Source organism: Triturus cristatus, chromosome 1_2 (genome assembly GCF_964204655.1).
Source record: "Triturus cristatus chromosome 1_2, aTriCri1.1, whole genome shotgun sequence".
Lineage (NCBI taxonomy): Eukaryota > Metazoa > Chordata > Amphibia > Caudata > Salamandridae > Triturus > Triturus cristatus.
Window position 1 is genome coordinate 138,907,866 of NC_140580.1, and position 25,835 is coordinate 138,933,700.

General features: G+C 41.1%; 1 protein-coding gene across 1 annotated transcript in view; it reads left to right on the forward strand.

The window, feature by feature from the left end:
- Nucleotides 1-25,835, forward strand: part of AFAP1L2 (actin filament associated protein 1 like 2) — a 509,415-nt gene that overhangs the window by 268,568 nt on the left and 215,012 nt on the right. Inside the window, exons 2-3 of the mRNA XM_085603289.1 lie at nucleotides 9,234-9,365; nucleotides 18,934-19,014. Coding sequence (XP_085459415.1) covers nucleotides 9,234-9,365; nucleotides 18,934-19,014 — 213 coding nt within the window. The remainder of the gene's footprint in view (nucleotides 1-9,233; nucleotides 9,366-18,933; nucleotides 19,015-25,835) is intronic.

Sequence of the window (25,835 nt, forward strand, 5' to 3'; positions counted from 1 at the left end):
GTGTCTGAAAATTGGCTATAAGGAGATGAGTTTGAGACCCCGAAAATGTACATCTGCCAAGCAGCCAGATGGGCTGTGTGAGGAGGGGAAGCTCTGCAAGACTTCCGCCTGGACTGGTGGCAAGGCCTGCTAGTCTCCCTTGTGGGTGAGGGCATATCACCCAGGGAATCCAAAAGCACTTGCCAAGATAAGTGTGTCCTGTGAGAGAGAGGCGAATGTTGGAGGGAACGAGATCCAGTAGTGGAGCCTGGTTGAGTGAATACCTTTTGCGAGGTGAGAGGAGATAGTTGCTGCACTGATCTGGTTGTTGCCAATGTGCAGATTAAAGTCAGTGACCCTGGTATGCCAGACGAGGCCTGCCATTAATTGTGTGTATCACTGCGCTGATTGGGCCGGAGCCCGTGTATAGTGGGAGAGCAGCAAGCTCAAGTGCCAGGAGAGGCCACTGTGAGAAGACTGCCATGCAGTAAGGCTGTAGCATTTGTGCGGCAGTGGCCTGTGACCGCAAATGCCGGGAGGGGCCTCCGAAGATTTTGCTGTGCTGACCGGGCCAGAGCCCATGTACTGTGAGGATACAGTGACCCTATATGCCTGAGGGGTGGTCACCGGGACAACCAAGCCATGTGACCTGGTTGGAGTTGTCGCCGAGAGGTGTGATACCACTGTGGAGCTTGTGCACTTGACCGGGATGTAGGATTCAAACCAGGAGCTACTTATCAACACCCCCATCACGGGAAGAACCAGAGACCTAGAGCCTGATTTAGATATTGGCGGACGGGTTACTCCGTCACAATGGTAACGGATATCCTGTCCGCCGAAATATGAATCTCATAGGATATAATGGGATTTATATTTTAGCGGACGGGATATCCTTCACCGTTGTGACTAAGTACCCTGTCCGCCAAGATCTAAATCATGCCTTTAGTCTGTGCAGAGGAGCTGTTGAGACCCTCCGATCACTGCGAAGGGACAACCAAATGTGAATACTCTTCGATCCCAGAATGTAGCCCATTTGCACTACGTGCAACAAACTCACCTGAATCGACTGTTACTGCTCCGGTACTCGTGAAAGTGGTACACCCAGGAACTTCAGTCGCTCCAATCCTGCAAGGTGCGGGTAAGACTGATTTTGGGCCAGTTGGCCCCAGGGGAACTTGCACTGAGACTTTAAAAACAGAGTCCTTGTGGATTCTTGAGACTCGGAGCACTAGTGGGGCTTACCTTGGATGTTGCCTATTGTGAATGGGGAATAACCAGTACCGTTAGAAGCATGGAGTGTGCCTGGGGAAAAGCGCTGACCTCAGGGGGACTTTGTAGTTGTTTGTGAATGTCGTATTTTTCCCTTGTGTGATTAGGGATAGAAATAAAATGCTTTTTCATAAAAGTGAGTATTTGGCCTGACTATGTATATTGCTGCTGCTGCTGGGCGCATTTTGATTTGTGAGCCTGTGTTCACTCCCTTGTCTGAGGGAAACTTTGACTTCTCGACCACGTTACTACTGAGAGTCAAGTGTAGAAGCGGTAGTTGGCCTAGCTGCTCAGAATCCATAGTAGGACGAGTCCCGGTACATCAAGAATGAATGGGCCGCAACTCCCACGGTTGGCCCCTGCTCGCCCTTTTGGCCTTCTGAAAGACATCTGGCAGCATTTTATTTTTCTAAGCATGCACCATACCTTGCTCTTCCCTGAAGATCTCTTGTGAGAATAAAAAAACAGAGAGGTAAAGGGAAACTCTGACAATCCAGGAAATTCAATTTCAGCTAGTAATGTCATAATCCAGGGGTACTCCAAACCTTTGAGACAAATTTTCCTATCAGGAATATTTGCTGCAGTTTGAGAGAAAACTTAAGCTGAAGTTCAGTCACAACCTTGACACTCAATAACATGTTTCTTCACCTTTGAGTCAAGGATAATGTTCTTTCGAAACATGATCCTTAAGGGATGTACTACAGAATTTGCTTCTGTTCAAACTCTAATTCCCATCTCTTTCCTGCCTGAAGCCCCCTCTTTTCACTGTCTCCCTTCTGCTTACAGTAGTTATACTGTTCATCAATAGAGAAACATATATCTCTATTGTTATAAGGTAAAACGAGGTAGCACCCTTGTAAACATTGCTCAGTGCTATATAGAAAGTGCATAAATAAATAGTCTCTCATGAGAATAACATATGTTCCAGTAGCTGTGTAGTCTACTTTCTTTCACAGTGATATACCCACAAGAATCCTCCTATTTTATATGCCAGTGCTTTCCTATCTTGTCATGGCATACCTTCAACGCACGGAGGTTGAAGAATCGATCTCCTGACATCCTTATAGAAACAACAGCAACAATGTAAGTGACCAGGGACATGCTTTGGAGCACTACTATTAAGTGTAGAGGGTCATTGCTGTGTTAGAGAAATCATCTACTCTATCCACTATCTGACCTGCTGTGGTTGCTGTGCCCCTGGGATACCTGATCTTGCAGCCTTGCTTGCAAGCAGCAAGTATTTTCCAATTATTTGAGAGGGCTTAGAGGAAACCACACTCTCTTGCTGGTGAGTAACTTTTTCTACCATCACCATAGAGGGACTATGGCTCCCTCTGGATTATCTCAAGTAATCTGCAAATAGGATCCAAAGCTTCGATTACACAAATCTGATTTCAAAAAGACCCTAAACCTCTGTTCTTCCAACACAGATGTATAGAAAGGGCATTAATCAAGAAACACAAGTGCCTGCTCCAGAAGGCGAGCAAAACAGTCTACACTACCCATGTGTTTTATGTGAGCAGAGAGTCTGAAACTACAATTCAAAACTTACAAGAGAAGGTGATTGATTTAGAGGTACACGGTAACAATAAATTTGTCTTCTGAGAGAAGTCTTAAATTCGGTGGAGAATTTACTGGCAGATTTTACATCAACTTAACATCCTGAAGGTGGTGAAAATCCAGGAACCTGAGTATTTTCTGATCCACCCATTCTAATTTAGGCCCTAAATGTTTTTCCATTGACAATGACCTGACACAATCTAAAGCCAATTGTCACAGTTTCACAGACTAATCAGATAGCTCACCTTGGTACTGGGGTGATCTTTGCATTTTATTCTTATTTACCCTCCATTGCATTTCATACATTTGTTATTTTGAGTGCACATTTCTCATTTACAAGCACATATGACACTTTGGCATTTATTGTTATTTACACATGTATAGCATACTATATTATAGTTTGATAGTGTACATATTAATCATATATTTGTATTCACATAATATATAACATTTTATAGAAATAGGTGAGGGTACGACAAGATAAATATGGTAATTCTTGAATTTTACACATTTTACATCTTGCATGTGAGGCCTGACCTTTTCAAAATAATTAGAAAAATGTACTTAAGACGGGTACAAGGGAAAGAGGACTCTTCAGCCTACTGGGTGATTGGGATCACACAAGTAGAAGCTGTAAGCATCCTTTGTGAAGGCCACAGGCAGGCACCTTAGAGCAAACTGGCTTTTGTAGCTCCAGCAAACATGGATTGCTGGAGATGCAACAGTTATTGAGTGCATAGATAGACAACAACCTTCTTCATGCAGAACAACACTTCTGTTGTTCAACTAAAGTATGCAGGTGAGAGGCCATCTTAGCACCAAAAGGACCTGTATGAGTTTATAAAACAGATTAGCTAGAGGTAAGAAGAAAAGGATTAGAGAACAGAGACTGACTCAATCATTATATACAGGGACATTTTAGAACATCATTATAATGTTGCAATTCTTTTTAATACGTGTTTATATATTTTCCCATTGTCACTGTTTTTTTACCTTTATAGTTATAATAATAAACATTATTTGCACTAGATAAGAAGTTGATTTTAATTAAGTCATAAAATATATTCCTAGTGTGTATTCTTGAGTGTATCTATTCAAGATGAAAAGAGATTTGAAACCAATAAACAACAATTTGTCCTGTGAGTCTTAGGGGACTGATCACTGCCCAGAACATACCATGCTCCTACAATATTCGGGTGCTTTATGGGTTACAGTCCACGAGGTTTACTATCTCAAGTTGGGATGTTTGCATCAAGAAAGCACTTTTGCCAGATGGTCCAGAAAACCTAAGCTTGGGACGTATCTTGTATGAAAATTACAAAGATGCAAAGCATTATATAATGTTCATCCTAGATCAACTACAGAATCAAGGTGTAATAGTGCCTTGTTGTTCAACCCTGAACTCTCTCCTTTTTCTAGTGTTGAAGCCAGACAATACATATAGAAAAGTTTGATATTATCTAAATTTAAATTCACACAAAAACACGCATGCAGTGCTAATAGTTACTGGACTGATAACAAACTTACGCAAAAAACTAAAACAACATCCAATATCGAACAGGTTTTCTTAGTTAACATATAGCCCCGGATACATAGTATCTACCTGCTTTCTTGTTTGGCAGATATAAGCACTCCTATATGAGATTATCTCAAAGGTATAAGAATAGGTCTGGGTTCTTTGCAGCACGGTTAATGGAGCTCTCAAAAGAAAATCTGAAGGTGTTCTATTACAATAAAATCTATATCAATGTTGATTGTCTGCTGAAGCACTTCGATAGGATGGACAGAAAAGTGAGACCCTTAGCATGACATGGGTGCAAATTGAATGTAAAAAAATATTAAATTGCATATGTCAACATCATAATTCTTGGATTTGAATAATCCAGTGAGGCCAAAGTACTGGCATGTGAATTTCTACAGAAGTGTGATACTTTACTATCTCCAAACACATTGAGAAAGTTGAAGCCTTGATGGATTTCTGGACTTGCCCCATTATGCTGAGTGAGTTAAGCTCTTATTTAAATTAATTGCACCCATATCTTCTGAAAAGAATTGGACAAAAACACACCGCTAACAGACATGACTAAGTACTTACAGGCACAGGACAACAATATGGACCTAATAATTACAGTCGTCTTTAACTCTTCAAGCTACACATACACAGTTTACATGCGGAACAGATGACCTCCATATTTTATTGCTCACTAAGAAAATTCTCACAGCAGTTCAGACAGCCATTTTGAAAGAGGGTCTGGTGGCACAGGGGGAGCAGATACTCCTAGTTTACTCAATACCTGCACTTGACGCAGCTACTGAAGCTAGTATTCCGAATGCACAGCCCTACAACTTAGGCAGGTGCAGTGAGCAGTGACGCAAGATATGATTGACGTAAATTTGGAGTAGGATTCAACTTTTCTGTAATGCACACAGAACCTTCTACTAATTCCAAATATTTTTATCATACATGTGCTAAAGAGTGTGTTGTACACAGACTGCGCTGCACAGCTTTCAGTTTGTACAAAAAAATATATTTTACATCTTGCACCACTACGGCTGGGAATTTTTAGCATTTGAGAGCTAACTGTTGGCAAATTCGGGGAACTGGTACCCAATTCAGAGCATGTGTGATTCCTAGAAAAATCATATTTTTGCAGACTGCAGCAGACCACATACATGGAAATTTCCTTTCAAGCTTCTTTGACAAAAGACAATCATGCTTTCATTAGCAGATCTTCAGGCACTTAGCCCTCTAGGACACTCACTAGTTTGTGATTCTATCACTATACATGATGCCTTTAATCATTTGAATTGCGAACTTGCTCCTAAACTTTTTTTATTACGTGCTTTTTTAATTCTATCTTAACATATGCTTGTAAGAAATAGTTCCCACATAATTTAAACAAATGTGTCTTGTTGTGTATTGGCCCCGGTTTTCTCCGTAAACTATTAAATAAATTGTATTATATTTTATCCTCTTCCGATCAGGGTTTTTGAAAGTGCTTCTTGGTCAAAAACAGATATTATAAATATGCACTTTGATAAATGAAACCAGCTTATTGCAGTTCTAAATCATAAAGAGGTAACTTTAACCTCTGCAGCTGAAAAGTCTGCCCATCAAACAACCGATTCTGCATACAGAGACTTTTTCAAATCCAATTTCCAACGCATTTCCTGATCTACTGCACACTGTGATCCATGTCTTGAACACAACTGGCATCACCCATATTTTATGACCTTTGGGTCTGGCTTGCTGGCTGGCGTAAAACTATTTTTGGATTCATCCCTTCCTTTTTTGTTTCTTTGTTTTCAAAGTTCTTTTCTGTCAACTGCTTTTCTCATTGTTAGGTGTGTAATTTGTATTTGTTACTATACAAGAAATAAAAGTTAGAATAACAAAATGCACCCTACCTGTAACCTGACTGAATATGCCACAAAACTATTGCAATCTATCTCGGAGTAGAAATCCTTGCTGAGGTAAGTCTTTACTTGACTTTGGGTGTTCGCAAACTTCAGCTTCCTCTAGTGAGACCTGTGTTTCAATGTTTAACCTGTTTTGAAACTGTTGTTTTGAACGTTCCTCTGGAACAACAAGCAATGCTTCCTGTTGATTCCTGGAAAGTAATATGACCAGTCAGAGAGCATCAAGCCTACTGCAATGCAATGTAGTTACCCATCATCAAAGCTACTGAGTTTGAGTCCGTTGTACCAATAATCTCACACTTTTTAGATACCTTCAGTGTTGCTTCAGGTAACGATTCAACAGCTGCAGCTGCAGCACCTTAGATCCCATGGTCATCTGCAGTGCCAACATCTTCAATATTCAATCACATCATGGCTTCTTCCTCGTTAATGGTAGGCAGGCACCAGTGTGTTTGGACATTGCCTTAATATTTCTGACCTTTCTGTTACATGTAGACTTGGAAACACCATTACCTCCTCCGTCTGTACATTTCCTCTGCGACGCTTGAAAATGTCATCTGTTTTCATAATGATACAAACTCAGTAAAACAAGAAACCGACCATCAGAAGCTGCTTCCATTCCTCTTTGTAGTCATCTTAAGCCAAATTTGTGTTGTGTAACACCTATCTGGATTAGATTTTGTTTTTGCACCAAGCTGCATAGTCAAATTTGGCATAAGACATTTTGCCATGCTTTTTCATTTATCAGTGTGCATAGATCAATCAGGTGTTTGTTAAGCGCGACTATTCACCCGTAAGGGTCTCAAGGCGCTGGGGGGGGGGGAGGTTAGCAGGCTCCAGTCCATCAAGGGGGGGCGGGGGGGGAGTCTGTCGAAGAGCCAGGTTTTGAGGTTTCTTGCGAAGATGGGGAGCGATGTTGTCTGTCTGAGGTGGAGCAGCAGGGCGTTCCAGGCTCGGGCTGCGAGGAAGGAGAAGGAGCGGCCTCCAGATCCGGTCTTTCTGGTGCGGGGGACCACAGTGTAGGAGAGCTGGGCAGATCGTAGGGTCCTCTAGGGTGCGTGGAATTTGAGTCGGCTGTTCAAGTATGCTGGTCCAGTGTCGTGGAGGGCCTTGTGGGCGAGCATCTTGAAGGTGACTCTAGCTTCGATGGAGAGCCAGTGGAGTGTGCACAGGTGCTGGGAGATATGGCAGTGTCTTGGCAGGTCGAGGACCAGTATTGCGGCGGCGTTCTGGATGTTCTGTAGCTTGCAGGTGAGGTTTTTGTTTATTCTGGTGTAGAGTGAGTTGCCGTAGTCGAGTCTGCTGGTGACCAGGGCATGAGTGACGGTGTTTCTGTGTTCGAGGGGAATCCATTTGAAGGTCTTACGTAGTAGGCGGAGGGTGTGGAAGCAGGAGGACGAGACTGAGTTGATCTGGCGGTCCATTTTGAGCTCGGAGTCCAGGATGATTCCCAGGTTGCGTGTGTGGTCCGTGGGGGTGGGTGGGCTTCCTAGGGCGGCAGGCCACCAGGTGTCGTTCCATGCGTCGGGGTTTGAGCCCATGATGAGTACTTCTGTTTTGTTGGTATTTAGTTGTAGGCAGCTGTTTTTCATCCATTTGGCAACGGCTTCCATGCCTTCTCGAAAATTATGTCTGGCGATATTGGGTTCGTTGGATAGGGTGAGGATGAGTTGGGTGTTGTCTGCATATGACACAATGTTGAGTCCCTAGGTTCTGACGATGGGGGCGAGCGGAGCCATGTAGACGTTGAAGAGTGTAGGGCTGAGGGAGGACCCCTGGGGAACTCCGCAGGTGGTAGGTGTAGGGTCGGAGAGGAAGGGGGGGGGGGGATTCTGTCCCGCTGCGTTCTGCCATAGACACTTATACTCATTAAAATACTTCCCTTGCAATCCGGGAATTTTGTAAGCTTTGCATTTTCTGCTTATGTACCACCATTGCTTTTCATATATCCATTTATTTTGAGTGCATATTTCTCATTTTTATATCCATGTGGCAGTTAGTATTGATTGCATATGTATAACGTTTAACATTACTTTCATTATAGTTTGATAGTTTATCATCTATTGATATAGTTGTGTTCACATAATTTATAACGTTCTATAGAACTAAGGGAATGTGCAGCAAGGTTAATATGTTCTAGCATTTCACATAAAAAAGAAAAAAGCATCAATGCAGGGCAAGAAATGGGCAGGTCTAAAAAAGTTAAGGTGCCTTACCCTCAGTATCTTGGATAGTCCCAAGCAGGATGCTCATACCTCCCGAACACAGCTATGATGGTCTTGAAGCAGAGGTAGATTGTGTTTAGCCACTTAACCCCACAGCAACAGTCAGTCGGATTTCATTTTGCTCTCCTCTCTGGGCTCAGGTCAACAGTAGGATGTTATGTTGCTGATGGAAGGTGGAAGGGAGTAGCAAACAAAAGAAATACAAGGAACACCCACATAAGCCTTTTAATGGTGAGCTTTTTTAAAAGAAAAAATTTGAAGGTCTTTTTTTAATTGCCCAAAGGAGACACAATTTTACTATCAATTTTTTTTAAATGTGATAAGTTGAAGATTGTATCCATTTAATAAGTTGTAACTCCTCTGTTATTTTTTAATATTTGTGAACATGCAGTGGTTTTAATTAACTGAGTATGAAATAAATAAATCAGAATCTCAAGTCCTTTTTGTTGGCAACAAATGATGACTTGGAGGCCCATCCGTACAGTGCCAATTTAAGAGAGGAACAAGATCCTGAACAAAATGTAACTGTCCTGAGTTAGATACCCACTTCCAAGTATATCAAATCTTAAAAATCTCAGTGCTACAAACTGTTAAGAAGGAACCCTGTAGTAGATTAGTGAAATGAAACCTGTTTAACTACACTACTCCTTGCTTTCATTCTCAATGCCGCGTCTCTAAACACAATCTAGAAATATGGACCTTTGCTATATGAGTAAAGTGCTAAATGCCCAAGTGATGGAATTCTATTGCAACTGACTTCATCTCTCGGTTCCTTTCCAGTTTTGCAGCAATTGTTGACAGAACTTGAAGATTTTCTGAAGATTCTGGACAAGGAGAGCCTGAGCAGTACAGCCATACTGAAGAAATGTTTCCTCTCTGAGATCCTGCAGCTGTGTCTCAAGTCGAGCAATGGTAAGTGCAGACCGCCTTAATAAAGCAGGAGATTTAGTTTAATTTCAACTTATTGTATGTTTATTTTGACCTTAATATTATAGCCTTAGTCAGTTTTCAAAATAACTTCATGACCAGCCATGAATGACCATGATTGGACCTTGTTTATGACCTTGATTTCGACTGGTTGGCTTTATTACAAGCCAGCTAAACAAAAAAACTGTGCAGTATTTGATTGTATTTGTTGAGTAGATGTCAGCTGTGTCTTGTGTACATTGAGAACTGTACAGCAGGCTAAAAGAAGAAGACAAGAGGCCTCCTTAGAACATCATAAGCCTGAATTGCCACTTAATTTTAAATAGTGTTTAATAGCAGCTCTTATTTTGAGTCTCGATCCCCGAATTCTATATTCATCAAAAAACTATACATATTGCTTCCAAATAGTATATGTCAAAATAAACTGTAGCCCTGACTGGGATTTCATGGAGTTAAAAAAGTTGTGGCACATGTAGCATCTTCCCCCGCCAATGATTACGCCACATATGGATCTTGGTATTACACGTCTTTATTCCTATGCATGTAACTGGGAAACCAACATTCTAAGCCAACCATCTGATGACCTATTAGTTAAGTGCTTAAAGTGAGAAGAGTCTCTAGTAATAGAATTCCAAGGGCACTGAGCAGTCATCATGTGTCACTTAGTTGACACCATTTGAAAAATTTCTGATTTAAATGAAGCATCAGATTTTCATCTTAACATCTATTGTGTGAGCACTTGATCTCCATTCTCTGATAGGTCCATTGAGGTAACTTGCTGTTCATTGCTCTCCCAAAAACTTATGTGGCAGGACTTTCACCTGTGGTAAAGTAGGGTGTTGAACAAGGTAGAATACAACACAGTTTTCAAATCAAGCTTCACAAGAGCAGCATGCTGCACTGCTTTCTTTAACGTACTCACCAAACACTCAACCAGTCTGTTGGTTTGCAGCCACAAAGGTGTGCTCTTCTGATTCTTTATATTCAAATGCTGTAAGAAATCTTAAAACTCTCAGCTCTTGAAAGGCACGCCATTGTCGGACTTCACTATGGCTGGAGCACCCCATGTCGCAAAGATGCCATCCAGTCTTTCAATGACTTGTTCTTGAGTAGTAGATGAAAGATCATCAATTATTGGAAATCGTGAGTATTCATCCATAATCACCTGCAGGTGTTACCAATTGTTGAGTGAAAAAGTCAATGGCTACTCTCTCCCATGCATGCTTTGGGAGTTCTGACGTGTTCAAAGTATGGTGAGTAGTTTTTGTCGGAAGGCAGTTGCATAGATGCCAAGCCTTTAATTCCTTTTCAACCCTGTCCTCAAGATGAGCAAATCAGACTTGGTCTTGAGGAACTAGTTTTGTAGCAATAAATCCACGATGTCCTTCATGGGCCAATTCAATTATTTTCTGTTGCAGACTCCCCAGAATCAGAATTCTTGACCCTCCTAGAATAACTCCTTCCTGAGTTATGGATAGTTCATCTTTGATATTTTTGCATTTTTTTATATTCACCATCACTGGTGAGTGGTTGAGTGTGTTGGTTCCATGACAGATGTGTAATTATATCTTTCAGCTTTAGTTGTCACTATCATGGCTTGTGGCAGTGGCTAACACGTGTGTTTGATTTTACAATGAAATTGATATAGGCCTCAGCTGTCTTGGATGGAGTACCATGACCTTGTGTAGGCACCCTGGAGTAGTCAACAGGGTTCTGATTGTACTCTTGTTACCATAGTCCCAATCATTCAATGTGAGGGGGCCTTTTGATCTTTGCATTGTCAAATATGGTCAGTAAAACGTGATGGTCAGTTATCAACGTAAAACATTTTCCATACAGGAATAACTGGAAATGCTCACAAGCTCATACCACAGCGAAGCTTTCTTTCCCAGGTTGGTAGTCAGCACATTCTGTTTGGGATAAACTTTTACTTGCATATGCCACAATATGCCTTTGAGCATTCAGGTGTTCACTGTGTTGTGTAAAGATAGCGCCTAACCCAACTGGGCTAGCGTCAACAACAAACTCTGTATGAAGCTTCGAATTCAAGTATGCCATTTCAGTAGCATACTCAATGTCTTGTTGAATTCTTTTAGAGCTTATCTCACATTCATGTGACCAATGAAATGAAACCTTCTTTTTCATCAATTTTCTCAATAGAGCACTTACAGCTGCATAGTCTTGTATGCATCTGGAACAGTAACTACGCGTGCCAAGAAATGAATGTACCATAGAAACATCTTGTGGGGGATAGGCATTTGGCAGCATTTGTACTTTAGCATGATCTGCTGTCACACTCCATCAGAAAAGATATGGCCAAATAATTTTAGCTTTGCCTTTTGGAACTCACACTTGTCTGCATTCAAAATCAAACCTCCTTCAGCAAGTAAAGGACATACTTGTGTAAGAGCTTTATCATGTTCTTTTTGTGTAGCTCTGAAAACCAATCTGTCATCACTATAATTGTATGCATTTATGACAGTCTGTATGATAAATTGAATGACGTCTTGAAAAAGTTCAGCAGCGGATGACACACCAAAATGTAATCTTTTGTTTTGAAATAGACCAACATGTATAGAAAAGGTTGTAATGTACCTGCAATTTTCTTCAAGTTCTAAGTGATGATAACCTTTAGTTGAATCAATGCGAGAGAAGACCTCTGCACCATTTAATTACATTAACATGTCAGCAATGTGTGGAACTGAATGTCGTTCTCGTACAATTGCCTTGTTTACCTGATGCATGTCAACGCATATGCATACAGCACCTTCACTGTCCTTTCTAGGCACTTCCACTATGAGAGAAACCCATGGCGTAGGACCAGTTTAAGGGTCAATTTAAGTTCTTTTTCAACAGCTTCTTGCAAAAGAGAAACACTTGTCTTTGCCTCTGAGCAAGAGGACAGATGTCATTAATATGTAGCTTTACTTTCATAGTTTTAAGTTTTCTCTAACCATGAAATAAGGAAGGGAATTCACTTATTATTTCTTGTTGCGCATTCATGTTGTAATTTACAGCAATCAGTCCCATATCAGCAGTTGTGCTGAAACGGAATAGACAGGCAATTGAAGCTGTGCCCTGAAGCACATGGATGGGTACTTGCACACTCGTTTTCTTGCGTTTAATTGTTACTACAAATAAACCTTAACTTCTTAATGGCGTCATTTTAGCCCAGGTATTCACTATGGTTTTCGATGGCTTAAGTTGCGGCAATGAATGATAGTTCATTGTATTTCTCCTCAGGCATAATGTTTATCGATGTACCACTGTCGATAATGAAAGGAAATTGAAATTATACGCCGACGATATCATGCTCATTATAAAGCCTGAGAAGGAGGTGCAAGCAAAAGCTTTTGAGATATTTGAGCAATTTGAGTCGCTTGGCGGATATAAAATCAATTTAAAAAAACAGAAATAATACAGTGTAGTTGTGAGCCTACGGATTTACATCTTGATATTCTTCCTTGTCTAAATACAAAACCGAAAAGATATCTGGGTATTTATTTTACAGCTCGAATTTCTGAATTATATGATTTACATTTTTCCCCACTACTGCAAAAGATCCAGGATTTATTCTTTCGATTGAATTTTCTTCCATTAGCCATTTTGGGCAGGGTCGCATTGATTAAAATGTCTGTTCTTCTGCTATTTAATTTCCTATTTTCTGTGATTCCCTGTGTTTTAAAGGCCTCTTTCTTTGTTAAATTAGAGTCTATGTTTACATCTTTTTTCTGGGGCAAGAAGATCCCTTGGATTGCACTTAGCACTTTATATGAGGAGCTGGAAAATGGTGGATTAGCTCTCCCTAATTTTAGGGATTATTATTTTGCACAATATATGTCAAGGTTTAAGCCGGAATTACAAACTTTTTTTTATTAATTACTTTATGAGCTTAATTTGCAAAGAGAATCAGATTCATTGCCCACTAACAATCATAAAATCTCCTAAAGTAGTATGGTATAATTGTATGCAGTGGTTTTTCTATAAACGTGAGGCTTTTTATAGAAGATATTCAATCCCCGTAACTAACTCCGCAACTCCGTTATCCGGCCTCATTTCACTATCTGGGATTAGAGATTCGTCTGTAATTACACAAAAATGGGCCAAGGCTGGCTTTGGGGAAAATCTCCGATTTCTTAAGGAATGATAGATGGCTGAACAAAGCCGAAATGTCTCATTTAATTCCAAATGATTTCCTTCTCCTTGGGTCATATAACATTCTCAGTAAATTTCTGAGTGAACTTGATTTGGTTCAGATTATCGAACGGAAATGCTTAGTATATGAATTACTAGATGATACTACATGTAAGAAACCCGGACAATGGAAAAAGCGTTTAGCCTCTATCAAGGGTATGGATCTTGAGGATAAGGCTATAACTAAATGGGGAAAACATGAGGAGATGGAAATCACAGCAAATATGTGGTCAGCAGTTCATAATCTCAACGTTAGTACGTTAAGGGGCGCTAATTGGCGAAGGATGTTATTTTTTAGCAAATGGCTACTTTATAGAACCCCACTTTTCTTATCTAAGGTTTATCCCAACCAATCTGGGCAGTGCTTTCGTTGTCTTAACCATCTTTCAGCCAATTGGACCCATATCATATTATAATGCCCCCTGATCCAGAGGTTCTGGAATGATATTTTTTACTATTTGAAAGCCGAATGCTTAAACACAATAGATTTGAATATTCGGCTGATAGTGTTTGGCTATGACCCAGATCATCTTCTTTCAGACAAGGTGATCAAATTATTATATATCGCAATGGCAGTTGCTAGATCACTTTTGCTTCAGAGATGGCGATCGGATCTTATACCAACTAAAAATGAATGGGTCCGGAAAATGAAGGAGGTTAAAAAAAAGCGAACGAGCCTACGCACTGCGAATTGGGGGGCTTAAGAAGTTTGAGAGGGTTTGGGCAGCCTATTTTGATTAAGATCTCAACATTTAGCCTGTATCTCAGGAGGTATTTTCAGCATGTTCGAATCCTATTAACAGTAATACTAGCACTTTAATTTACTATACGACACCTCATATATTTTATTTTTACATAGCTCTATTAATCGATATAGGATGAAATATTATTCTGGCCATACTTGCTGATTTCTCTGTATATGTTTAAGGTCCCTAAGGTTCAATAAATTGTTTAGTTTGTGTTAATATTGGCAGTGGATGCTGTTCCAAAATATTACGCGTTTCATTTTTCGAATACTAGCTTAAATGCATATATTGTCACTCTTTTATTGATTTTAGAATTTACTGTTTTCCGGCCTACTGGTGTTATTTAACAATCATTTGATAAATGTAATTAATTTTATGGATGGATGTATGGATAAAAAGTTTCTAGTTATATGGATTTCAATAAAAAAAAACAAAAATTAAAAAAATTAAAGACAACCATTTACGTTCAGTGTAATCTTCGTACAATGTTTGAATTACTTTGGCATGTTGAGTTTTCTTTGACTGACATTTTCATTCACAAGCAGCCAAACCAACATGCACATGATTTTCTGAGGTAAATATCAACATAGAGCAATCATTTTCATAACTTTCACTTGACACTGATACAGAAGAACTGTTTGACGATGATTTAGATGACGGTCGACTTTGCTTAGTGTTTATCTGAACTTATATCACTGCTTGACCCTGTGGGTGTGCGTTGAGCATTGATTCTGGAATTTTGTCTTCGCGGCATGATGCACTCACTTTTTCCTTTTGTTATGCAAACCGTTACAAAATTGTTCTTCTTTTCACAGCGTTTACATATCTGTTCAAGAGCAGGACATTTACCTTTGTGTGGAAATGAAAATTCACATCTAAAACATAACTTCTTTTTACGTGTAGACATTGCTTTGTGTCCTCAGTCTTCTGTTTGGTTTTCACACTCAAGACAGTATTCATTCTGGGCACCTCCAGGCTCCATGTCAGCAGCTTGTCTCGCAGCACGCTCTTCAGCTCTGGCAGCCAATAATACTTGCTCCAGACTAAGAGTTACTCTCAGCATTCATCGTCTGAATGAATCTGACCAGCATCCCTCAATAAATCTCAAACACATACCTTCATTATCGTTAAATTAATTGAACTTGCAATGTCTGGTGAGTGTGTCAAGTCTCTCCACAAATTTATCAATGTTTTCACAGAGTTTCTGGAGTACTTGGTCGAAAATGAATCATTCATAATCAGTATTTGGCATTGGATTAAACTTGAAATTCAACACTTCTTTAATCTGACAATATGTGGCTTCTTGATCAGTTCGCTGCATTTTCTTTATGACTTCTTTTACACCTCCAGCAGCAAGATTTTTGAGCTACTTGATAATCTTTTTATCATCAATCTCTTCAAGTGAATCAATGTCTTTATCCAAGCTGTTCATCTATAACTAATATTTTGCTTTTTGGCGGTATCAAACTGCGGTGGTGGTTTCAGGAAAGCCATTTCTGGGAGTGGTTGATCTCTAGTTCCCTTGGCTATTCATCTTGAACCATTTGTGTGAACCATATTTAAGTCCTTGATATGTGCTGGCCTCTGGTTCATTCTTGATTACTTTTGGAAAGACGGCCTCGGTCTTTGCCTCCATTGGAGAATCCGTTTTTTACTATTCCAAAGATATCTAGGACTGTTCTGGCTGTCGCTCTTTCCTATGTTCCTGTTCCGGCCACCTTCACGGCCCTTAAGCCGGCTTGACAGGACCAACCAGCGTTGGAAGCACAACCAGTGTGCTTTGCCTGGGTTGCGGCACTTGGCATTGAGATTTCACCAGCTCACTGTACTCAGATTCTGGTGAATAAATAACAGTTTTATGTTTTTGGCGTCTCTTTGGCGCACTTGATCTTCACCACTTTCTAATGGTATTGCTATCTCACAATTTTCTGTTGCTATTTGCTGCTCTTTCAAAACCTGTGTGTATCTGCCTTCAGCGTAAGTGTTTCAGATTATGTATGACTCTATATTGTGCAGCAGCCCGGTACCTTTATGTACGGTCTGACCAGTAGGTTCTTGGTCACCGATATGTAGATTTCTTTGCAATGCTTTTGTCATTCAAACTTCTTTTCAGAAACTGGAGTTGTGCGTTGACTCCACCTGCATTAAGCATTGGTTTCGTACTTCGACTACAACACATGTAGAACGCACAACCAGTTTGCTTGGACCATGGCAAGCTCTCTGGAGAACACTGTCAATCTTTGGGTTACTTATTGCAACCTTGTGTCAGTTGTAGCGTCTTCCGGACTCCTGGTTAATTGCCAATAACTACGCCACACACACAGCTTAGTATTACATGTCATCAGGCCCAACTTCTCAAGAATGAGATAAAAATAGTGTTTATAGAAAGAGCAGACTCATTCTGATGTGCTTCAGCCACCCGTATCTCTTCTCTCAGCTCTGTTTTGGTGGTTCTATGGGCAAGCTTTCTTGTGGGGCACCAAATACACATATGATCACTGAGTTCATTTAAGGAGTCTTCTGTAGTCAGAGATCACTCAAAGGTTTTCAGTTTGGAGAACGGCACAACATTGCATCTCAGCAATTGGGAACTGAAAGCCTTGTTTTTATACATGAGACCCTAGCTTGAACTGCCCCATGTGAAAGCGGACCCTGGTCACTACCGCCTTATTATTTCAGACCAAGCAGGGGGAGGCATAAAATGTGTCACTATTACTGCTTGCTGAGCCCGAACAAGCATTTCGTTAATGCAACACCCATTGCATTACAAATGCTAGTTTGTAAAAACACCCACGCGGCGCTTTAACTTTAATATCAGCCGCGCCCCTTTCTTTAGACGAGCCGTGTCTAAAGAAAGGGGTGTGGCTGCCATTAAAGTGGAAGCACGGTATGGGGTGCTTTTACAAAAAAAAGCATTTCTTTGTCAAGTTGACAAATGCTTTTTTTGTAAAGGCGCCCCATGGTGCGCTTTCACTGTATGGCGGCCATGACCCTTTCCTTAGACTCGGCTTGTTTAAGGAAAGGGGCATGGCCAACATTAAAGTGTAAGTGCGGCATGGGGAATATAAAATAAAATAAATAAATAGTTAAAACAAAAAACATGCAGTCATGTTTGGCGCGGCAGGTAATGCAAAGGCACGGCCGCCACTATTAGCGTGGTGCACCGTGCTATATTTACGAAGGACAATGACACAAGTCAATGACAAATATGGGTGGAGAGTGGGCGGGGCTTCAAGTGCATACTCCAATACAGCATGCCTCGCAGTTCAGACTCGACCTAAAAATGAACCATGGTCTACTTCAAGTTCCATGTAGCCTTCAAAGTAGGCTAAAGAGGCAGATAAATGCATCAGGCTGCATCATTCAACAAGCCGAGTCGAGCACTTGGGCATACAGAATTGTGGATCTTCAGGAGTGTGGTCCTGATTTTAAGGCTTAAACATCTTCATTTTGTTCTGCTGATAATCTGATTTCTCGTTAATCCATTTCACTACAAATGTATTATTATTATTATTACAGCGAGATGAATAAGGCCTATTTTTCCAACACTAGACATCAGGCTAAGGTTGAGAAGGACTTGTGCACTTTCCTAAGTTGACCTCACCCCAATTGTGGACATATCATAAGGCAGACTTGGAAGGGACTTTGGGATGGTGTGGGGGGTAGGCTTACTCACCATCGTATGACCACTCATTTGGGGAAGCATTATAAGCCACTCAGGTTCATACTTCAGTGACCTTGATGCAGCAATCCACAATTCTTTAGCTCAACTCTTGCTTGATAAAATAGGATAAAGCTGTGTGCAACTCCATGTTGGCCCTAAAATTACCCAAGACTTAATTACCCATTATGTGCCCAACAGAAGCCTCCGCTCCAGTCAAATATTTCTTGCAAAAACCCCCAAAATAAAAAGATCCAGATCTGGAGGCAGGACCTTCTCTTTCAACGGTGCTAGAGCCTGGAACGCCCTCCCACTGCACCTTAGAGCTAATTCTAACCTCTCAACCTTCCGCAGACAACTAAAGACCCATTTATTTCACTCAATCTAGCTAATCTCATTCCTAATTCTCCTTCTAAGCCTGCTGTAGGTATTCGGTTTTCCTAGCGCTTGGACGCCTCCGGGCAGCAATTCGCGCTATACAAATGTACATCCTATCCTATCCTATGTTCCCCGCAATTGTGGGTGCCTGCAACACCTTACACAGCTGTGATGTGGTGGGCTCCTTTAATGTAGGCTTCTCCAAATAACTCCTTGCACATCAGTGAATAAGAGTTGGGAGCCATTCTTCTGTCTTTGAAGAGTTTTCTATCAGTTCTTCAATGGAAAGTAGTAAATGTTTGCAGTACTTAGGCATAGTTTGACCTTAATGGAATGAAGCGAAGTAGATGCCGCTCACCTGCCAAACAGCAGATGTCCCGTCCACCCTACTTATACGTCTACACTCTCTAAATCGAATGGTTTAGTCCTCCTTTCAGTAGATGTCCGCATCCGCAAAGCTCAAAATCAAGCCCCCTCTGTATTTTTTTGTCTTCTTCGCCTGGTTGGGGAGTGGTGGTAAGAATCCTCAGACCACAGCAGCGCATATAAATTCTGTTCTCAATTCTTGTTCTAGGTGGCGATGAGGAGTATATTTATATGAACAAAGTGGATGTCAACAAGCGGCCGGAGCTGGTGCAAGAGAAACCAAACCGAGGTAGGAAAGGAAAAAGGGGTGAAACTCACATTTGTGCTGTGGCTACCACAGTGGCCATTCTCTGGTCACTGTTTTCTGATGTTTTGTAATCAGATGGCAGGAGCATGCTTGTATTGTGTATGGAATGTATTAGACCATTTTTGGAGCACATAAGGAATGCACCTGAATAATTTCTAAAACTAAGGAAGTTAGAACAAAACATGTTATTGTAATCTGAATAAGAGTTGAGAACTTTGCAGGAGGTCAAACAGGTGATACCCCAGGTCAGACAGAAAACTAGGGGAGGAAGATGGCAGTGGTTTTAAGCAAGGATTGTGAAACGGAGGCAAAAAGGGTCGAGATGGATTTGAAGGTACATTTGGTCAATTACACGGAAACAAGAAATGAGGAGAGACTGAGGAAGAAAACAGAGTACTAATGAAAGAGTTAACTAGATTTGGAAGGCCTTACCATTGGGCAACTGCACATGTCCTAATGTAGTGCACTGCTAATTTTAAATTGTTTTTTATGTAGCTACTTACTCCGGAGAGGGTTTCTTGTTTATTTTAGTGCTCTCAATCAATTTTGTAGGTAAGCGCACTGTGGTGCAAGGAGATCAAATATTGTGCTTAAAATGACATAATTTAAACAGGCGCATACAATTAATGTTAGTTTTGCTCACAGAGAGATCAGATATTGCCAGAAAGGTAATATTAGGGTGGAATATTGGTTCAAGTTCAACTAAGGTCTTTTGGATCCATAGTCAGCAATTTAATCACTAGAACACAATTCTACCGATTTTTTTCATGGCCATTGTATAAGCCAAGCTCTTTGTAGTAGAACTATGTCACCTCCTGCAAAACTGCAAATTCAGAGGACAATTGCTTTCGTATGCCACGATGAGCCTCTGTTCTCTCTCATGAAGCTCCTTTGAGGTTGATTAGCTAAATAAAATTACAATCCATGAAAAGAGTGAAGAATGGCAGTGCGGGGGAAGAACTATCAGCTTCTACATTACTCATGATATTCAGTACCTTTTTGTAATCTGCCTCAGCACCATCCAAATCATAGCAGAGTATAGTTACTCATATGGAACATCATAACAGAAAGAGGTGGAGACAAAACAACAAAAATGTGTGACCAGCAGTCTTAATGTGAGCCGTGGCTTGAGCAGGTAAAAGCGGTGGGGCGGCCGGGCGGAGTTGAGGGGGGTGATTTGACAGACGACCACAAGGGAAAATTAAATATTTATTTAATTTTCCCTCGTGGTAGTCTGTTGAATCTTCCCCCAACCCGGACCGATCGCTCTTACCTGCATGGGCAGGAGTGCTTAATGTAGTGAAATGAAAGAGAGAGGTGAAAGCGTTTACACAGGAAAGAAGTAGGCATCGAGAGGTGGAGGTAAGGGAACAGTCGGCAGATACGAAAGGGAATCCACCGTAATGAATGTCTTGTACATCATTAAGTGCAGTACTTTCAATTTCTTTTTGGCCATGAAGGGTTTAGTGCAAGAAACAATATGCTAAAATTGTGTTTGTGAGAAGGAGTGCATTGGCTGGCCTACTTGGAGGCCTATCATTTACTAGAAAAACAATTGAATTGATAGGTTTTTGGTAGTCTCTAGAAAGACTGATGATCTGTTACAGGTGTGGATGTCGTGCGGGCATCCCTGATTCTCATGACTTTTGGATGGAATGCTTGAAGCAAGGTTTTTGAGTCTTTTTTATGCATAGATATCAAGTTAGAGGGAATACTTACTCCGGAGTACGTTGATTTTTTTTTTTCCATGGAAAGATTCAAAGCCAGACCAGCCAGTTGGTCGGGTTGAGTTTTACAACTTTCAATATTAGGCAGCTAATTTTTAAGACATTGCAGTGATTAAGATAATTAAGATCAATTAGCAAGAGTTTTGCGACCAGGTTTCTTTGATTTAGAGATGAGGCAAGCATCTTGCTTTTAGAAGAAGGTAGATGAGTCTCTCTTCCTCCATTAGTTTAGGAGAACAGTTTGCACAGTACAAAAAGTCGAATGACCGAATGGTGGACTTAAATGATCTTCTGGAGGAGTCCCCGATGAATAAGAAGCTGTTAGCTCATCTCTGAACCTGTTGTTTTAAGGATAAGGTAGGGTCAAGAAAGTGAAACATAATAATTTCACTGATTAGGCAAACTGTGGGCTGAAATTTGATAAAGACATTGTCAAGAGCCAGTTTTGTATGACGAAGGAACAGCGAGGAATAATAGAATTATTCCTACTTTGCTATGATTGAATTGTAAGCTCCTGAATGACCTGGTGTTGACCGTTCCACTGGACGGAGATGCCGGAGACATGCCAAAGATCTCCCAGGTGCTCGATGTCGAGTTTGTAAGGCAGTCAAATGTTTTGATGATTTGGGCACCAAGCAGAGTGAGGCAGGAGGAGAACCTTGAGGTTTTCAGTTGGATTCTCTAGGTGCGACTACTAAGATCAGATGTGAACCCGTCCAATGCTGTAACTAGTAACCCACGGATGACTTAAGAGTGGAGAGAAATGTTGAGTGGTCCGTGGTGTGAAAGGTTCTTTGTGGAGAATGGGTCAGGTTGAGCATGATGATCATCTAATACATTTCCTTGCTTATAAATGTCCTAACAAGTGCCTCAGGGCCATGCCACTGATCCAAATTTATAGGATTAAAAAGGTTTAAGAAGGAATGTGAAATTGGGACATTTGTGTCTAAAGACAGTAGATTTGCACGATTTCAAGGGGAGAGAAAGTTTATGTATCTAGACAATATTACATATTTGATACCACTGGTATGTGAACTGCCTACGGGGACCTGAATTCAACAGGTTACACAACCTACATTAGTGGCGAGGATTTCCTGATGATCATTGTGGGCTTTGTTACAAACAGCATTCACTAACATAGCTTTGTCCCTTCATCATCCTCACAATGAATTCCATCACTCTCGTCACCTTTCCGTTGACACATCTAGCAATTTGGTCAGACCTTACCCCTTCACTGCTAGGTGCAGGTGCTTGTTTCTTTCAAATGGTATTCTATGTAATATATTAGTAATTTAACCACGTATGCTGAAAGATTCTTGCTGCTGCACATTGACACCTACCCTCCCGTATCACCAACTTAATGTTTTTTGACTGAGGAGAAGGCTTTATAGAACCTGATAGGAGATTTCTGAGTTTTTGGGGATAAAGCAAATGGATCCCCTCATGTGCATGGGGCACGCCCCCATGCAAATGAGGGAGTGCCCTCTGAAGTTAGCTCTGGCTGTTTGTGTGCCAGCGCTATTGGTATTACATAAGTGGCCACACAATCATCTGCGGCCCCTTCTGTAATTCCAAAGGGCCCTGGGGATACACAAAGTGGGTGCAAACACCCGCTGTGCCCCCGGGGCACCTTGTGTAATACAGCCCCTGAGTGTTAAAGGATGTGGCTGCCCAAGTTGAACATTGGGTGGCGGATACTGGCATAGCGAGGCATTGCAGTTAGAGTTTTCCTTTGTAGTCACAAGGGATATAATTTTTGCTTTATTGAGCTTGACAATAATAATTGATATCCACTAACGAATAAGAGGCAATCGGTCAGTGAGGTGGAGAACTGACCCCTGGTGGGAGTGATGGCTTAGGCCACATATCCCCTTGGTGTCTTTCACACACGTAGAAGCAGCCCGGGCTTGGTGAAGTAACTTTGCCAAAAACTGTGTATAGATATTTAATAAAAGCAATGTCCGTAATAAACCCTGAGGGACCACACAGGCTAGTTCCTTCCTGAGTGCAGAATGGGGGTCTCCACAACCAGCTGCTTCGAAACTTCTAAAAAAGACTTCAGCCACTTATGTACGGTAATCCCCAAACCCCAGCAGTAATGGCATTTGCGGACCGCACAGGCAATAGCACCTGCACATTCAAGAAAAGAGAAAGTTGCAAGTTCTTCACCTCTTAGGATCCTACTGCCAATGAACCCTGAACAATCAAAGCTGAATCCTAAACAGACAAGGAAGCAATTGAGTGTGTCACATAAGTAATTAATAGTTCTAATATTTAGTGCAGTCCATGGATGATTCTTCTTTCAATCCATAAAAACACTGGAGCCCTAATGTTGAATCCCAGGGATTTAGTTTCATTCTCCACAACAATATTTAACCCGAAAGTGGAGAATAAAACAAAAACCCTGGGATTCAACCTTATGGCTCCAGTGTTTTTAATGGATTAAAAGAAGATTCATCCATGGACTGTACAAAATATTAGTCATTATGAACTAATAATTACTTGCGTGACCTGCTCAAGCGCTCGCTTTTGTGTTTAGGATTACACTTATGGACAGTGCCTAGGAGAGTGGCATTGGCAAGTCTTGTGGAAAGTACGGTACACCTGATATGGTTGAACACTAAAAACGGATTGTGTAATGTACCGCCTGGCACTGCTGCTATTCACAAGACTCCACAGATCGCCAAGGATTGACAGAAGCTTGTGTCTGTATCATGGCGCACAATCCCGCTCAAGAGGCAGTCCCCTAGCTCACCACGCAGGAGGAAATGCAAGAATATCCTGATGGCTAAATTGGCCATGAAGGCCGCACATTGGGTGGTAATGATTCATACTTTCGCACCCTGTGCGAACTAGGTAACGTAACCCTTGTCCCCCGCCCCTTGCTTCATGTTCGTCTACATGGAAATTGGAAGCACTAAAAGAAAGAAGATCACCAAGACCTCATGATGACACTGATGAAAAAGGCATATTAGAAACAGTTTTTTCTGATGACTGTTTCTTGATCAAACTCCACCAGTTGTTGAGTCATTAGGAGACCTTTGAAGAACAGACTTTTCTTCCAAACTAAAATTCAGTCCAGCAGTAGAACAGGAGATGAAGATAGTTTTGCTTTGACTCTGCTGTGACATAAGTCCTGGTATTGAAGCCAGACAAAATATGTATTGGCACATCATAACTCCACAGGATTTTATATTGTAATGTGTAAAGCCGCTTTGCCAAGACTTTGCAGCAATGAAAGAACACAGGAAATTTCTGCCTGAAAATCTAGATGGATCACAAGATATTTTTTAGCATAGGCAGACTTTTCTTATCCCAGACACCTCCGATTCCTCTCTGCGTGTAATACGGTGGCAGCTCATGTGCCTTATTGTGTCTATATACCTGTGTCCTTATGTGTTTGTAGCTCAAGGTAAACACTCCTACAGGCAAGAGTGGAAGACCAGCACCCTTCACATCTATCGATTAGTTAACAGATGAAACCTGGTAAAATACCTAAGCAGGTTAATGCAGCTGATCGGTATGCAAGTGATGGTCGAGGTAAAAAAAATGAAGGAGTTCATGCAGATTTTAGCCTTTGAAAGGTCATAATATAACCTTATAGCCTGCCGTGGTGGGCTATTTCGGCCATTAGAGGCCTGAGCCAAACGCAAGGGCCTTTAACAAGGGAGCAGGCCTTTAATGGCCGGTATAGCCCAGCTACGATGGGCTATAAGGCTATTTGAACATTCTGCCACTAGAGGGCAGAATGTTCTAGAAAATAAAACAAAGGCCTCAGTGAGCCCGAGGGATTTAAATCTCCTTGTTCTTCATGAGGCTTTTGTTCACAGCAACAGCTGTGAACGACAAACATTAGAATGTTGGCGCTCCGGGCTTTTATCAGCCATTAGAAGCATGGAGCACTCTATTGTGATCAATGGAGCTCTCAACATTCCAATGTTCTAATATGGAGTACTATTAGTTGGGGGGTGAGATTGGTGAGAGAGCGAGAGAGGGAGAGAGAGAGAGAATGTGTGTGTATGAGTGTGTGTGTGACTGTATAGACAGTGCTAAACAAATGTTCTCTATTGTTTCTCATTACTAAAAGTTCACACTCTGAACATACTCGCTTTTCTGATTCATTCTAAATGAGAAGAACATTGAAATGTTGAGAGCTCCAATGAAGACAATGGAGTGTTCTAATAGTCTTCTAGCACTTCTGCCTCAGGCTATATCGGTTGTTAAATGCCTTCTTCTCGTTATGTTATGTATTGACAATACGTACTATGAAATCCACAGGAGTGCAAGGTCAGATTCTGTAATAAAAGAAACCTGTAGCTAAAAGCATTGTAGGAATAGGGTGTGAATGCAGTATTCTGGTCATCAAAAGAGCCTCTTAAGTTCAACAGTATCACCTTTTTTGTATAGCTGTGATCTGGCTGTTTCAAACCTTGGTCAAAGTACCTAGCTCCACTTTTGTCCTGCCCACCGGCCCCCATCCCATTGCTACGAGTTGGCAATCTTTGTTGTTTGTAGCATGTCAAACAACATAAATGCTTGGGAATAGTGAATTCAAATTTCCTTAACTCCCAAGTATTCAAAAGAATCTACACCATCTCTGGTGATCCTCCCACCCCATGATCAGCCTTTACTTACCTTGTTTTCAAACAATAGAACTCCCCACCATTAACTGTAACTGTGTATTGATTGGCAGCCATAACAACACTTCCTGCCATCTATTTCATGAGAGTTTTAACTCATTGACCCTCAGGCACCAATTTCACAAAACTCTCTTATCTACAGGAAGTATGGGTCTTTCACCACCAAACTGTTGTGTACTGACAAATTAATTCGTTATATAAAGGTTGACTTCCAGTGAGAAATTTTCTGTCTTGAAGGATGTTTGATTTTTTTTTTTTCTTATTCTTCTCACAAATGGTTCTCTCCGCCATTTCTTACACACTTATCACAACTCGCTCCTTTTCCACTTCGGATAATGGCTTCAAAATTTCCTCATGAACCATTTGTTTATGGATAGACTTTGCAAGATAATGATAATGCGCACACCCGCCGATATCCAAAGGCCGGGAAGGAACA